At 35.1% G+C, this 16,318-nt stretch overlaps 1 protein-coding gene across 3 annotated transcripts; it reads right to left on the reverse strand.

The window, feature by feature from the left end:
• Window positions 1-13,268: 13,268 nt before the first annotated feature.
• LOC149213426 (uncharacterized) lies at window positions 13,269-16,039 on the reverse strand. 3 transcript variants are annotated; one of them, XM_089390754.1, is made up of 5 exons: window positions 15,946-16,039; window positions 14,978-15,057; window positions 13,961-14,047; window positions 13,775-13,867; window positions 13,269-13,603 (listed from the first exon to the last, which is right to left on the reverse strand). In XM_089390754.1, the coding sequence occupies exons 2-5, from the start codon at window positions 15,014-15,016 to the stop codon at window positions 13,400-13,402; spliced, it is 423 nt and encodes a 140-aa protein (XP_089246880.1). In that variant the 5' UTR covers window positions 15,017-15,057; window positions 15,946-16,039; the 3' UTR covers window positions 13,269-13,399. The 3 variants fall into 3 exon arrangements, 2 of the variants coding, with proteins under 2 accessions (XP_089246880.1, XP_089246881.1); XM_089390755.1 differs by lacking the exon at window positions 13,961-14,047; XR_016250325.1 differs by lacking the exons at window positions 13,269-13,603; window positions 13,775-13,867; window positions 13,961-14,047 and adding an exon at window positions 14,588-14,851 and having other exon boundaries at window positions 15,946-15,999.
• Window positions 16,040-16,318: the final 279 nt, after the last annotated feature.

Here is a 16,318-nt window from a genome sequence, read left to right on the forward strand (position 1 = left end):
TCCTGCATCTTCGCACGATGTCGAGGATCAGAAAGTTGGATGTTTATAAACGTTTTTAGGAATGAATAAATCAAGGGTTTGCAATTCCTTAATCAGTTCCACCTGCAAATCAGTTTGTCTCCATTTCTTTTTTTTATACTAAATCAATATATTTTCTAGTTTGTTTTAGAGTTGGAATAAACTTCAATTTCTTTTTCAATATTATAATTTTTAATACAACATAAAAATTAAAAAAAATTAGGAATAAAATTCAATTTTAATTTTTAATACAACATAAAAATTAAAAAAATATTAGGAATACAATTCAATTTGTTTTTAAAGATTAATACAACTTGAAAATAAAATAAAAATAAAACCAATTAGGAATAAAATTTAATTGACTCAATGAATAAAATATCTAACTCACTGAATAAAATTTAATTGGAGAAGAAGAGCCTCTCTACATATATTCCTTTCTTCGATTCGCTAAGGTATGGATCTTCCTTTTCGTAGGGTAGGGATCTGTTTTGTTTATTATGCACTCTAAGTTAGAAACCTACAGAGAACTGGATCGACGAATCAAAGGCTGGTTAATCAAGTGCTTCTCCCTCTATGGTGCCTTTGTAGCATATCCTTCCATAATTACTTGCTCTAGACAAACTATCTCTCTCCAACCAAAGCACATCATTAACACTTTTGATATCCCCCGCTTAGAACCTGCCTTTGAGACATCAATAGATACATGATTACCTGGGCAAAACGCTTTGCAGAGTTCAACATATACGACGATTTCATTGTGAATTGCAGCCCTAACTTGCAGATTTAACATCAGTTGTTCGTTGGCTCTGCAAGGTTTGTTGTCTTGCATATTGCCAACTCTAGCCAGCCAAGAAATGAATGCATCCTTCACCAATGGTGCGAGGCAAGTCTTTTTGCGTAGAAGAGGAACCAACCTGACTACTGATAAAATTGCACCAAATACCACTAATTCTGGCGAATACAATTTTACCCTCAACATTTTCTAAACTTGGTTTGAGAAAAATCCTCAAAATCCATGAAAGTCGTTTTTTCGGTTTGAAAGCTATCCTATCTTCAACACGATTTAGTGTGATCTTTCTCCCCAGGATCTTGATTGCCCTACTCCACCATTCATTCGAAGATTTGATTCACTCCAAGTGCTCACTAAAACTGGTGAATTTGATCGAACTAGAGCATGATTAAGTCGGGATGAGCAATATATTTAGAAGTCAACAGGGTGTAGATTTGGATGCATGGGTGTGGTCCTACCTTTATAATTAAAATTGGTAGGTGGCCCAAATACAAGGACGGAAAACCTAACTGCTACACCCACTATCTTATCAGTTCGATAATGGTATTTCTATTGCCAGATATTTGCCACAAATTGTGTGCATTTGCAGAGTTTAGCAAGAACGAAATCCTCAAAAATCCGTGAGAAAAATTGGTCTTACTGTTTGTGGAATAAGGAAGAAATCGCCCCAAGATATTCAAATAATTTTTGTTTTGCTATTAGGCTATATTCCCAAGAGGTTGATCGTTGGATCGAATATGAAGGAGGTAGTTTAGTCTAGCAGAATTGACAACTATTCGATGTAGCCATGATGGGTGGTGATATGGTGACTGGGTTGTGATAGTTTTTGATAAGAGAGAGTTTGCAATAGTGCCTATAGCAGCCGATGATGAGATTCTAGATAGTGTTCTTGCCTATTTTGCAAGTCTCTCTCCACTCTTTGGTCGCTAAGAGAAAGATTGTTCTTTTCAGCGTCCAAGGGGATTTCACTCCCACTTGCAGTATGAAGCATGTTCCGACTATATACAAAATTTTGGGATGAGTGTGAAGCGACTTCTAAGGGTCATGAGTGTGCCAGGGATATTATCTAACTTTTATGATGATAACATTAATAACATGGCCTCAGATGTACCCTCATCTGTCAGCTCATAGCGCATTATCATTGTAGCTAACTAGCTTGCTTTGTGAGCTCACAGAAGGCTAGAAGCTAAAGGTTGGTCTTTTACTTGGGATGAGGATTTATTGCTATTATAGCTCAAGGATGGGCTTTCAGAGGATTTGAGGTGGTTTATGTTGGTTTTTTAAAGGTAGACATAGATCCAAGAGAATAGGATGATGATCGCCAACAAGTTTCCTCGTTTAGGCTAGGATGGCCTGTCTGTCCTACACAGTGTTTTCATTCTCTTCATTAATGTAGCAGTCAGAGACAAGATCTATTCCTTGCTAATGCTCGAAGTTCTGGGGTTTGTTGAGAAGGAAAAGGAATTGGAAGGAATCGAGATCGATGAAATTATCGGCATAAGCATGTGAATGATCCAGGAATGAGCGAAGACATATATTGCACTACCTTTGAACGCAGACCTTCATGCGATTTACAGTCTAGGTGTTAACACAATGAATTGGGAATTAGAGATGTCTCTCTATTTCTCACTAAAGTTCCCCATCAAATTCGAATGGAAATTTTAGTTCTTTCAATCTGATTAAAGACCTGCGCTTTACACAGAAGGGTATAAATGGATTACTCAGGAAGGGCCACATCAACATGTCTTGATCCATCTTTTTCAGGAGCATCCAAATATGCCAGCACAGCAATAACTGTAATCGAACATGCATTGCGAAAGCTCATTGAACCTTATCCATCGTACTGAACGCTGCACAAAGGAAATGATGGTAAAAATCAATGCCATGGCAACCGGAGGCTCTGGGCATGTTTGATGGAGTGAGTCCATCGATGAACAAGCATTCAAGGTATGGATTTGAATCGTTGCCATAGTAACCCCATGATTCTCGACATACGAAAATCCTGATATCTCTCTTCGAAGTCTCAACAATCGCATCCTATTAGATTCTTTAATCATAGTGGTCTCTTAACATACAATTATTCTTTTCCACAAGCGAAACTCAAATGATTAGCTTAGATTTAGGTTTCCACTAAGAATTTTCTTCAGTTATTGATTCACATTCATTGCTTGAACTTTTTGTAGTGTGATTGAGTCGATGACAAAACAAATGATGAACCCGTTTCTTCAAAAGTCAAAGGAAACTACACAAACATTAATGTTTTTTTGGCAAGCTCGTGATTTTGAATAATTTGACAAAGGTCAACCAACATTTTCCTCATTTAATTGATTGTTTTCATTCATGCTTACTAAGGGGTTGTGTAAACAAAATATATATATATATATATATATATATATATATATATATATTAAATCAATTAAAAACAAATAAAAAAATCAAAACAATTAAAAATATATAAAAATCAAAACAATTAAAAACAAATAAAAAATCAAAGCAATTAAAAATATATAAAAATCAAAACAATTAAAAAAAAATTAAAAAATCAAAACAATTGAAAACAAATAAAATAATCAAAACAATTAAAAATATATACAAATCAAAACAATTAAAAACAAATTAAAAAATATAAATAAAACTTAAAAATAAAAAATAAAAAAATTCACAAATAAAATAATCAAAACAATTAAAAATATATACAAATCAAAACAATTAAAAACAAATTAAAAAATATAAATAAAACTTAAAAATAAAAAATAAAAAAATTCACAAATGCACATTTCATAATTCTTGGTAATGATTTATGTTAATTGGTTTCTTGGATTTACTTCAAAGGAACATGAGCACAAAGGAAATTGGTTAAAAAATTCATTTTATTTGGTTCCTAGCATTCATACTCATTCTTGCATTTTTATGTCTTTCAAAAATCTCTCACAGTTTTCATGTAGGATTTGTATTAAGCTTTTACAGGTCTGCAGACAATTCAATTTCATGCAGTTGTGATCTCCAGAAATCACAATAAAACATGCATCATTGAAATCTTGGAGGAGCTAATTCTTCATCACATATGTCATGGCATTTTCTGCTACGTAGAAACCTTTTGCGTCGTGATATGTTTACCTACATTTTAGCTTCAAAGACAATTAGTCATCCATATTGGAATCCACTGATTCATTGCCTTACACATCATGACTTCATACATGTCTAATTTTTTTAATCACATATATTTTTTCTTTCTTTTCAGTTCATTTTTTTGCATTATGAGTAAAACCATCTAGCTCTCTACATTGCCTTGTTTTCCTTGCCATAAAAAAAAATTGTTTGACCGTGAGATCTTTGATCTATAGTCCTACCAATCATTTTGTACGAACTCGCATTGACTAATGTGGGATTCCCTAAGGACCACCTTTCAACAAGTCTTGACCCATCGACCTCAACACCTTATCTGGGATAAAGACTAGAGTCCTTATTAGTACCTTGAGGCTTGTATGCCTTAATGACAAGTTCCCTCACCGACAATCGTGGGAATACGTCAATTTCCCTTGATCATTAGATCTTGCAAGTGGCTTGACATCAGCTCATCTATTCACACTTCACAAGATGTACTTGGGTACCTTGGCACTTATTGACATTAATGGTGAGTTTTCCTCGCATAGGTTAACGACATTCATTAATGGCTGGTAATCCCATGACTTCTCTTCATGCCCGACATCAACACATTTATTCGCATGACTAGAATTGTACCATCGTGTTTTGTAGCAGGTGAAGACTATATACTTTTTATCACTCCATCAACAGTTGTAGCAATATGTCTTCAACCATATGAGAGTACCACAGTTCCACTTTCAGACTCTATCTTTTGATCCATGATCCAGGAGCAAAATCAGACACATTCCCATTGCATAGCTCATCAACTTTTGAGATATGCACAGTTGTCCACTTCTTAGGTAAGTGAAGGTATGTTCTTTCCTAGATTTTTATCATATAATTCCTTTAATACTGTAATTATAATTTTTGGAAAATACTTCACCATATTCCCTTTCTCATTTTACAAAAACCAAAATACCTTTAGCTGGGTGAGAGGATAGCAATTCATATTCATGCCTTATGTTCACATTTCACGATACATATCACATTCATATTTCATCATCAGATTTGATATCATATGTCATCCTAACCAACATACTTTTCCAAACAACTATTATTGCATTATGATTCAAAAGTTATATGTTTCGCAAATGATGATCAAAGTATGAGCACATTAGATGGCTTATAAAATGATTTCAAAAGTCATTTTTTAATGCAACACAAAAGTATTGTTTATAAAGCAAACATTTGGTGGGAAGATGTTAAGCAGGTCAAAGACATCAGGACAGATGACTTGAGTTGGTGGGAGTTCAAGAGGCTTTTCAGGAAGAAGTACTTGTCAGAGAGGTACTATGACAGTAAGGCTAAAGAATTCTATGAGCTAAAGATGGGATCAATGATAGATGAAGAGTACACAACCAAGTTCTTAGAGCTATTGAGGTATGTACTGTATCTTACTAATGAGAAGGCTAAAGTTTAGAGATTTTTTAGTGGTTTTCCATTAGCATTTAGAGATCAAATTGAGTGTGATTAGCCTTGGTCACTCAATGAAGTCATTGGGAAATTGAAGCATTCTATGAGTAGTCAAAACATAAGAATGAATCTTAACATGGATGGAAGGGAAAGGATAAAGGTAGAGGTAAATGAAAGCATACGAGAATAAAGCCTCAACATGATGGGAAAGAAAATGTGGCACCACAAAAGAGATTTAATGTAGCTAGATAGGGAGATGAGCCACAACAACAACAACACAGAGGTGAGGGCATTGGTTGGTTGCAGTGTTGGAGATGTGGTGAAGAGTACCTTAGGAGAGATTGTCTACAACACCAGGGAGGTAGGCCTAAGATATACAATTCAAAGGAGGCATAGACTATTGGGGATGTTGGCCATAGTATTCCTCGTATTTATGCAGCAATGGACAACAAGCAGGCATAAAATTAGGCATATATCATTGAGATGGACGATAAGCTTTGTGATCAAGTTATTTCTATTTTGATTGACCCTAGATCTAATTGTATCTATGTTAGTCCTGACTTGGTGGATAAGTGTGGTTTGAGTAAGTAATTGCATGCATAGTCTTGGTTAGTGCAGTTGGCTACAAGTACGAAGAAGCGAATTCATCATTGGGTAAGAGCTTATGCATTTGACTTAAATGGAATGCCTACAACAACACATTTGAATGTATTACTGTTGGGTTCATACAATATGTTGTTGGGCATGGATTGGTTGTATCTACATAGAACCAAGGTAGACTGCTATGACAAAGCTATCGAGTGTGTTGACGAAAATGGGGAACCAAGAGTGTTATAGGGTAAGACGAAAGCCACATCAGTTAGGATGGTGAAAACTATGCAATCAAAGCATAGCTGCGGGAAGGGGTGTAAGCTATTTGTAGTACACATTTCTAGTGATAAGGGCAAGGAGGTTGAGGATGCAGATGTGTTGAATAGGTACCTAGTTTTGCAGCAATTTCAAGATGTATTCCATGAGGACATTACAAAGTTTCCACCTCACAAGGAGGTAGACTTTTTTGTTGAGTTAGTCCCAAGGGAAGCTCCAGTATCGAAAGCACCTTACAGGATGAGCACACCTGAGTTGGTTGAGTTAAAGCTACAACTGAAGGAAATCTTGGACAAAGGATACATTAGGCCATGTGTATCACCTTGGGGTGCACCGGTCTTGTTTGTGAGGAGGAAACATGGTAATCTCAGATTATGCATTGACTATAGGCAGCTGAACAAAGTAGTCATCAAGAACAGGCACCCTTTTGCGAGGATTGATGACTTGTTCGATCAACTGAAGGGAGCAACAATGTTCTTGAAGATTGACTTGAGATCCAGGTACCATCAGGTACACATCAAAGAGGAGGACATTTACAAGATTGTGTTCAGGGCCAGGTATGGGCATTATGAGTTTGTTGTTGTTCCATTTTGCTTAACTAATTCTCGAGCTACATTCATGTGTTTTATGAATAGTGTGATGCATTCATGTGTTGAGAGAGCATCATTTGTATGCTAAGCTCAACAAGTGTAGTTTCTTTTAGAGTGAGGTACACTACTTAGGACATGTTGTCTCCAAGGAGGGAATTGTAGTAGATCCAGAGAAGATAAGGAACATCATGGAGTGGGTAGCTCCTAAGAGTTTAGATGAGGTGAGATATTTCATGGGTTTGGAAGTCTATTATAGGAAGCTCACCAGGAACTTCTCACAGATTGCTTATCTTATTACATCATTGCAAAGGAAAGGTAAGAAGTTAAAGTGGATAGAGGAATGTGAGGGTATATTTGAGAAACTTAAGTAGTTGTTGATAAATGCATAAGTGCTATAGATTGCAAATTTGGACAAAGAGAGGGCCTCATGGAGTCCTTATGTAGAATGGATAGGTGGTATGCTATGAGTCCCAGAAACTAAACGAGAACGAGCAGAACTACCTGACAAATGATCTTAAGTTAGACACGATCATACATTCATTGAAGATGTGGAGACATTATCTTCTTCGCAGGAGGATTGTACTTATGAGTGATCACATTGGGTTGAGGTATTTGTTTGACTAGTCAAATCTAAATGTTGGGCATGCTAGATGGTTTTCCATGATTAGTGAGTTTGATTTAGAGATCATGTACATCATAGGTAAAGAGAACAAGCTGGCAGATTCTCTCAACAGAAGGGTAGATGTACACCACTTGGCAGTTATGAGCTCCTATGGGACGAGCTTACAAGATAGAATCTTGTAGGCTGGTCAGTAGGATGTCAGGTATATGGAGATTGTGTGTAGCTTGCACCAGGATGTTGGTACAGGTACAGGTGATATTATAGGTATAGGTATAGGGATAGGTGCAGGTGCAAGTACATGTAGTGGTAAAGGTAAAATTGGTGGTACATGTATAGGTGGCATTATAGGTACACATATAGGTACAAGTGCATAGGGCATGGATTATTGTCTTACAACAGATGGATTGGTCATGTTTTGAGATAGGATATGTGTACCTGATAGTAGCAAGCTCAAGAAGGTGATCTTGATGGAGTTTCATGCGAAACCATATTCAGGTCACCCAGGTTATCAAAAGATACTAATAGTGCTGAAGAGAGATTGCTATTGATTGAATTTGAAGAGGGATGTAGTAGAGTTTGTGGTGAGGTGTTTCGATTTTCAGCGAGTGAAAGGAGATTATAAATTTCCAAGTGAACTGCTACAGTCGATCGCGATTCCAGACTGGAAATGGGAGGTCATTTCCATGTATTTCATCACAGGGTTCCCTAGTAAGACAGTGAAGCAACATGATTCCATCCTAGTCCTTGTGGATATGTTAATAAAGGTTGCACACTTCATTACAGTGAAGTCTATGTTCTCAGTTAGTGATGCTGCATCGGTATTAATCAGAGATGTGGTCAGATTGCATGGTGTTTCAAACAATATTTTGTCAGATAGGGATGCGAAGTTCACTTGTAAGTTTTGGAAGAATTTATTTGCAGGGTTGGGCACTGAGTTGGCATTCAGCACAACTTACATCTATAGATAGATGGAGAGATAGAGAGGGTGAACAAGATATTGGAGGACATGTTGAGGATCTACGTGATGCATCAATAATGGAAGTGGGAAGATTATCTCCATTTGGTAGAGTTCGTGTATACCAATGGGTATCAGGAGTCGCTAAGGATGAGTCCTTTTGAGTCATTGTATGGGCGGAGTTGTAAGGTTCCCATCATTTGGACTGACCTATATAGCAGGGTATTGATTGGACTAGATATGTTGGCAGATATGGAACAGGAAATGTAAGTGATAAAAAATAATATAAAGGTGGCACAAGATAGGCAGAAGAGTTATGCAACCAGGAACATGTTTTTAAGACGTTCTAGGTTGGAGAACATGTGTACTTGCACATCAAACCAAAGAAGAGCTCCTTGCGGATTGGACCATGTGCCAAGTTGGCAACATGATTTTGTAGACCCTTCAGTATCATTGAGAGGATTGGGATAGTAGCCTATTGACTTGCACTGCCTATGAAAGTGAAAGTCCACAATGTTTTCCATGTATCTTTTCTTAAGAAGTATGTTAAGGATATTGATCATGTGATTGAATGGTCTATATTGTAGGTGGAACTAGATGGAGAATTCCAACTGGAGCCTCAGTGTATATTGGAGGAAAAGGTGCTCATGCTTCGGAATCAAGGAATTGAGCAAGTTAAAGTGCAATTAAATCACTTTTGGCCTGATGAAGCTACATGGGAGATGTCAAATCAGATGAGGGATATTTATATTTCCTTGTTTGCCGGTTGAGGAAAAGAAGATTTGATATGGTGGTGTGGTATATGATTTTGGTGGTTTGGTATATGATTTATGGTTGTTTGGTATATGCTTTGATATGGTGTTTTGGTATATGATTTGATATGATGTTTTGATATAAGCTTAGATATGGTGTTTAATATATGTTTTGGTATATGATTTGGTATATGTTTTTGGTATATATTTTTGGTGATTTTGTTATGTGTACACATGTATATGGATGTAAATACTGCAATGAGCTATGTTATAAAGCTCCAGTATGCGGTATGGGTGTCATGTTATTATGATTGTGTTTTCATGTTACTATGCTATCATGTTGCTATGCTATCATGATGTTATGTGGGTTGGCACTCAGCAATATAATCATTGCAAATATCATAATGAGATGTGTTATAAAGCTCCACTATGCGGTATGTTGTCATGTTTTCATAATGTCTTGTCTTGAGTAGGTGTTTCATTGTAAATACTGCATCATGCTATGTTATAAATCTCCATGAGAAGTATGTCTTCATTCAGCAGGTTTCTGAGGTATATGTGTGCTTGAACAGTGAGGATGATGTCCCCCAAGGGGGAGGGTTCTATAACAACGATGGTGAAAATTCCATGTAATAAAAGTTAAAAATAATAATCATGGTCGATGGGACACTTATTCCAAGCTGAATGTTGGGAAAGACATCCTAGTGGGTGTTCATTTGGTTGTTTATGGCTAAGGAAATTGAAAAAGGCAATGGATAAGGCTTTGGAAAGGCAAAATGGCATTTTGGCTCAATTATTTATGAAAATAATGGAAATTAGGAGAAAAATGAGGTGAAAGGTCACAGGTTGCATGTGACGAGGAAAATGAAGGAAAATAATGGAAAATGAAGAAAATAGAGGCCGCATCCATAAAAAGGCTTCTGAGGATCAGTTGGTAACCTTTTGTCAGTTCAGTGTTGAAGCTCTTTCATTCTTCTCTCTCTCTCTCTCATACACTTGGACACTTGGATTTTCTTGGAGCACTTTAGCATTGGAGCAAGAAAGGAAAAGAAGGTAAGAAGAAGACAAGATCAAGCATAGAAAGGCCAGATCAAGTAGCTACAATAGGCTTCATTGCAAGTATTTACTTGTATGTGTATCTTCTTGCTAGATTTGGCATGCATGGGATTGCATGTGTTTCTTTTCTACCATGGCATGGGTTTTTCCAGGTATGAAAATGTTTTCAACTTAGCCTTGCCATTTCCTGATAGCTTTTGTGAGATGGGTTCTCTCATTCAGTTTATGTGGGGTTGTCGGATTGGATTCAAAGCTGAGTGAAGTGGATCTATAAATTGAAAAACACATGCTCTACTGGTCCCTGAACTGGACTAAGGATCACAAAGAAAATAGCCTAGTAACCCCTGAACTGGAATGTGGGTTACAGTAAAACCATATTGTGTGCCTTGATGGGCCTAGGAATCCTTGTTGATGAATGGTGGGATATACGGTAAAGCCAAGAGGTTGAATTTCTCTCCATTGGACGTAGTGGTCCCAAGATGGGATGCATGGTATATCTTGGAGAGTATGTCTCAGTGTAGGGCCTAATGGTCCCTGGATCAGAATGTGGATTGCGGTAAAGCCTGAGAGACTAGGAGGCGCTCAAATTCCTCATGGTGTAGGTGGAGAACTCTTGTGGAATCAATGTTGATTTCTTTTTTTGATGTCTTCTATGAGTCCCACATTCATGCTTGGAATATGGCATGACTGTGATTGGATGAAGAGAGACTTGGCTCAGCCAATCTATGGTCGGGTGGAACATGGTAGTCCCATCTTCGGTTGGTTGTTGCATTGATTAATGAGAAGTTCATTCCCTTGATTTTCATTTGTAAATGTACTGATGTACATGTGGACTTTAATGGCTAATATGTTTATGGTAATTTTGTTCCTATTATTCTTGTTATATGTATATTTTATGACAACAACTATGTATGGCTCTCAACATGTTTTTACTTGTACATGAATAGATAATGTTTATATGACCTAATAGATGATAATGCAGCAATTGACATGAGGGAACAATGGTTCATAGCTATTCTTGTATAAGTATGAGTTCTCTACACTTAATTTTGTTGTTTACACCTGTAGGTTACATGTTGATGATATGTTTGAAGAAAATGCATGTCATGGCTAGTAGGGGTCCGGTTATGGTCTTGTTCAGCTCATTTATTTTGCATCATTGTTTTCCTATATTTTTATTAATTTTAAGCTATCATTCCATTATAGGTAGTGACCTAGGCTTTGGGCCTGAAAGAGTGGCTTAAATCACTACAACAAAACCAGCGATTTGCGCCAGATTTAGCGCCAGATTTTAGTGCATTTTATTTGTAATTGAGATGAGCAACCTGGCGCTAAATCTGGCTCTATTGTACAATTTTTAAAGCGTCCTTTTTTGCACCTAATTTTGCATCCTTTTTCACGCTAGATTTTGCACCATTTTTTACATCAAACTTTGCGTCAAATTTTGAACCAAGATTTGCATCTTATTTTATGACAGGTTTTGCTTCTAGTTTTGTGTCATTTTTTGCTTCTATTTTTCATTCTCTTTTGCTTCCTATTTTGTGTCATTCTTTGCTTCCATTTTTGCACCATCATTTGCATCAAGTTTACATTGTATTTTGAATCCAATTTAACGTCTTTTTATGCATCCATTTTGTGTCAGTTTTTGCATCTAGTCTGACGCCAGGTTTTGTATCTAGTCTTACACTAGTTTTTGCTTCTATTTTTGCACCATCTTTGGTGCCTATCTTTGCACCATGTGTTGAATTTGATTTAGCACCAAATTTTGCATCCATTTTTGTGCCCATTTTTGCACCTTTTTTTGGACCATTTTTTACATCCACATTTACGTTTGATTTGTCTCCATTTTTCCCATCTCATTTTGCACCATATTTTGCGTCATTTGTTTCATCCAATTTTGCATCAATTTTAACACCATCTCTTGCATCTAATGTTACATCATTTTGAGCATCCAAATTTGCATTTATATTTGCATCTTATGTTGAGTCATGTGTTGTGTCCACCTTTGCATCTTATTTTGTGTCTAATGGTACATTTAATGTAGAGCCATTTTTTACGTCTAATTTTGTATTTGTTTTTGCACCAAGTTTTGCATCCAATTTTAAGATATTTTATGCCCCTTTTTGCACCACTTTTTTGTGTCTACTTTTGTCCAATGTCGCACCATTATTTACACCGTTTTCACCATCCAAATTTGCATCTTTTTTTAACCTCATTTTTTGTCCACATTTGCATATAATTTTGTGTCTGAGTTCGAGCCTAAATTTGCATGATATTAGGAATCATTTTTTACATCCAATATGGCATCCTTGGTTTCACCTTTTTTCAGCCCCATTTTGCATCTTGTTTTATGTCTTTTCTTACATCTTTTTTTTTTTTCCTTTTTTGCACCCAAGTTTGCATCCCAAATTTACACCATTATTTGCATCATCATTTGGCATATTAATTTGTAACGTTTTTTGCTTCTTTTTAACACTCAAATTTGCATCTTATTTTACATCTAGTTGTTGTCTTTTTTTGCATCTAATTTGGTGCCCATTTATGTGTCCTTGTTTTTGTCAAATTTGATATCCTTTTGTATGCCATGTTTTGTTCCCTTCTTTGTGTCAACTATTGCACAATTTTTCACTTCTAATTTAAAACACTTTGTATGTCAATTGTTTGCATTTTGTATTAATTCCTAGTTTAACATCCAATTTTACTTTCAATTTTGCATCCATGGTTACATCCGCATTTGACTTATTATACAGAGTATATTTTTCTTTACATATATGACCCCCTTTATATATTGATAGTGAAATATATGATAGTTTCTAAATATCATTAAAGCAGTTATCACAATTCAAAATCATTTGTAAAGAAATTTAAGAGAAATTGACAACATCCATAAAAAAAAATAACAATGTGTCATTAACAATTTTCAAAACATGTATAAATTAGCAACATAATACTAATAAAATCAGTGTTATTTTTAATCAAAACAACTAAAATTCAAATATGATTAACAAATCAAAATATTTCATGAATATCGTTATTCTACAATAAATTAACAACATACATAAATCAAACTCATCGTATGATTACAAAATAAAAATGTCTCATTGATATAGGGTAAATTCACAACACCCATCTAAACATAACAATGTCATTCTACACAATAATTTCTTCATAAAAAACAATGCATGTGCATGCCTAGCTACCACCACCAAGATCATCCTCATGATCATCTTGACCATCCTCATTACTCTGATCCACATCATCACGAACACCGCAACTATCTTCATCATCTCCTCCTTCACCACCATCATCCTCATCCTCATCCTCATCCTCATCATCTCCTGATATATGTTGAACATAATTTGGATCATCGTCTTGGAAATCATTACCTATAGCATTCTGACAAAAAAAATCAATATTACATGTTAGTATTAATTACATAACACAACGCATGTTTTTGTTATACAATGTTAACCATAAAATGAGGTAAGATATAATATCTAATAGTACTAAAAAATAAAATGAAAATATGGTTAAAAGTATATTGGAAATCCAACTAAGATTACATACCATAGAGTCCATCCAAACAACAAATTCAACCCATCTCTTTTGCTGCAGCACCTCCTTTTCCAAATGATTTGGAGGTCTTCCATATTTTAGTTCCTATCAATCAGTAAATAGGGAGAAATTAGATAACAATGACTTTCTTCTAGTACAAAATTTATTAAAAAAATATCACATGTTTAATATACTTACAAAGGTTGTTATCAGTGCTTTTAAACCTTTCTGGCCACTACGATGAGTGACTTTTGTCTTGGTTAACCTCGCCTTGGATGCCTTGTCCTTAAACATAAACGAATTCAATTTATTTTCACACAAATACATGTCTAAGATACTTATAAGTATTAATACATTCTAAATAATGTTTAATGAAAAATTCAATACTTGAATGCTCTCATTGCCGGCTTTTCTTTGTGCATCCAACTTCTCATATGATTTTACAAGTTCTTTCCATACTTTAAAAGGTATGTCAATAGGTCTTTGTTTCAGTCTTTGATCTTGAGGCATTTTTTTATTTTTTCTTGTTTGGTTGCAACGAAACCTCTTACAATTGAGTGACATTTGCAATTTTATCTTCTTAACCGACCAACCGGTACCAAATTCATTCTCTATGTCTTGTACCACCAACTTTTTTAGGTGAAGTGGAATCTTGGAGAATGTGAGGTGAAGACGATCTCTAAATCGTTGAAGGCAGGAGTCCTTTAGCCTATTTAAGAATTGTTTTCCTGCTTCTATCCTTCTTATCTTGGTACCTAAACTACCAATAGATGATGCATAAGCTGAGGATGAACAAGAATTTGCAGTCCCAGGAGTTTCCACCAGAGAAGATGTTTCAACACAATGTTCTTCATTATTGGTGTTTGATGTCAATAACACTTTTTTCGATTTTTTTCTTGATCCAAGAGAGGATGGGGAACTAATGGATTCTCCTAAAGCTTGTTGATTACCTGGACCTAGTTGATTAGCTTCAGGGGATTTTGTCTTAAGAAAATGCATTAGGGATTCAGCATCCAAAGATTGAAGTTTTTTGAGTCCTTCTATCCCAAAAACATCTTCAAGCAAGGACTCCGTTATCGGATTCTTTCCCTGTCCAAATTTCAATGATTTACCACAAAGTATAATTATAAAATTATAATTCTAAATTCAAACCTTAAACAAAAAATAAAACATATTATATTATGCAATTATTCTATGAAAACAAAGTAAGTTTACCTTTTCCGATCCACTTGCACCTCCTTCTCCACTTGCCATATCCTCAAAGTAGAAGAGATCGATAGAAAAGGATGTTCTCCCTTAAAAAACAAAGGATTGAAGGTGAATAATCTCAAAATGGCTCTCTAGGGCGGAATTTGCAAACAACTTAGTTAAAAATCCAAGTGACAATTTCTATTTTGACAATTTCTTCCTTTATTGGAATCAGATTCTCCAGTGCTAAATGATAAAATGGTTGAGCTCTTATGCTGTCATGTATATAAAAGACCTCATGCCATTGTTCCTCCCTTCATGTTTTTTCCTAAAAAAACATAACCCTTTTTACATAATTACAAAATATAAAAAGCAGCGGATTTTTACATACTTACATAATACAAATAGCAGATTTTTAGCAATTAGAAATTAGATTTACCAAATTTCCAAATGTTTTTTATCTAATTACAGAACATAAACAACAACAGATTTTTACATAATTACATAATACAAACAGCAGCAGATTTTTACCAATTAGAAATTTCTAATTGGTAAAAATCTGCTGCTGTTTGTATTATGTAATTATGTAAAAATCTACTGTTGTTTATGTTCTGTAATTAGATAAAAAAACATTTCAAAATTTGGTAAATCTAATTTCTAATTGCTAAAAATCTGTTGTTTTTATTACATAATACAAACAACAGCCTTTTTTATCTGCTAAAAATTTGGAAGATGAAGATCTTATTCAATTTCTGTATTTAGTTTCATGTGGCAAGAACAAGATTCTTCTAAAGGAACCTAGCACTGCAACAATATCTACAAGTGATAATTTTGAATTCAATCCTCCCTTTTCGCACAAGTTGAAAATATTAAGATTCCACTTACAGATATGAATGCAAATGAGAGGAACAGAGTGATCGAAAATGTAAAAGAAGAGAGACATTTCTAAAAGGATTCAAGAATAGTTCTCATCATGAAGGCTAGAAAAATCTCACCTCAGCAACAACTATTGAGCGAGTGTGTTGAACAGCTCCAAAGCACATTCAAGCCCGAACTTAAAGCAATAAAATCCAAAATTTAGGACTTGATATCAAAGGAGTACCTGGAACGTGACAATGAAAACAGTAATTTATTGAGATATATAGCCTAATATTGCTGATTGAGATGCAAGTTGAAAACAAATCTGTAATGCAACTTATGGTTAATTTTGTTTTATTTTAGAGAAATAAAACATATCACAGATTGGATTTTCCATGTGAGTTTGATTGACTAACATAGAAATACTTTGTTTTGCGATAGAGGATAGAAATACATAAACTAACCGTGGAAATTCATTGCCAAAATTGTCAACTCCCCCTGATTCAGTCA

Source organism: Pinus tabuliformis, chromosome 1_1 (genome assembly GCF_031772625.1).
Source record: "Pinus tabuliformis cultivar Carrire ecotype Pingquan chromosome 1_1, CPIR1, whole genome shotgun sequence".
Lineage (NCBI taxonomy): Eukaryota > Viridiplantae > Streptophyta > Pinopsida > Pinales > Pinaceae > Pinus > Pinus tabuliformis.

Coding starts and splice junctions, on each gene's coding strand:
- LOC149213426 (XM_089390754.1), bottom strand. CDS start 15,016: ATGGCAAGTGGAGAAGGAGGTGCAAGTGGATCGGAAAAG. Junction 13,868..13,960: donor AAGCACTGATAACAACCTTT/GTAAGTATATTA, acceptor ACTGATTGATAG/GAACTAAAATATGGAAGACC. Junction 13,604..13,774: donor TTGTTTGGATGGACTCTATG/GTATGTAATCTT, acceptor TTTTTTTGTCAG/AATGCTATAGGTAATGATTT.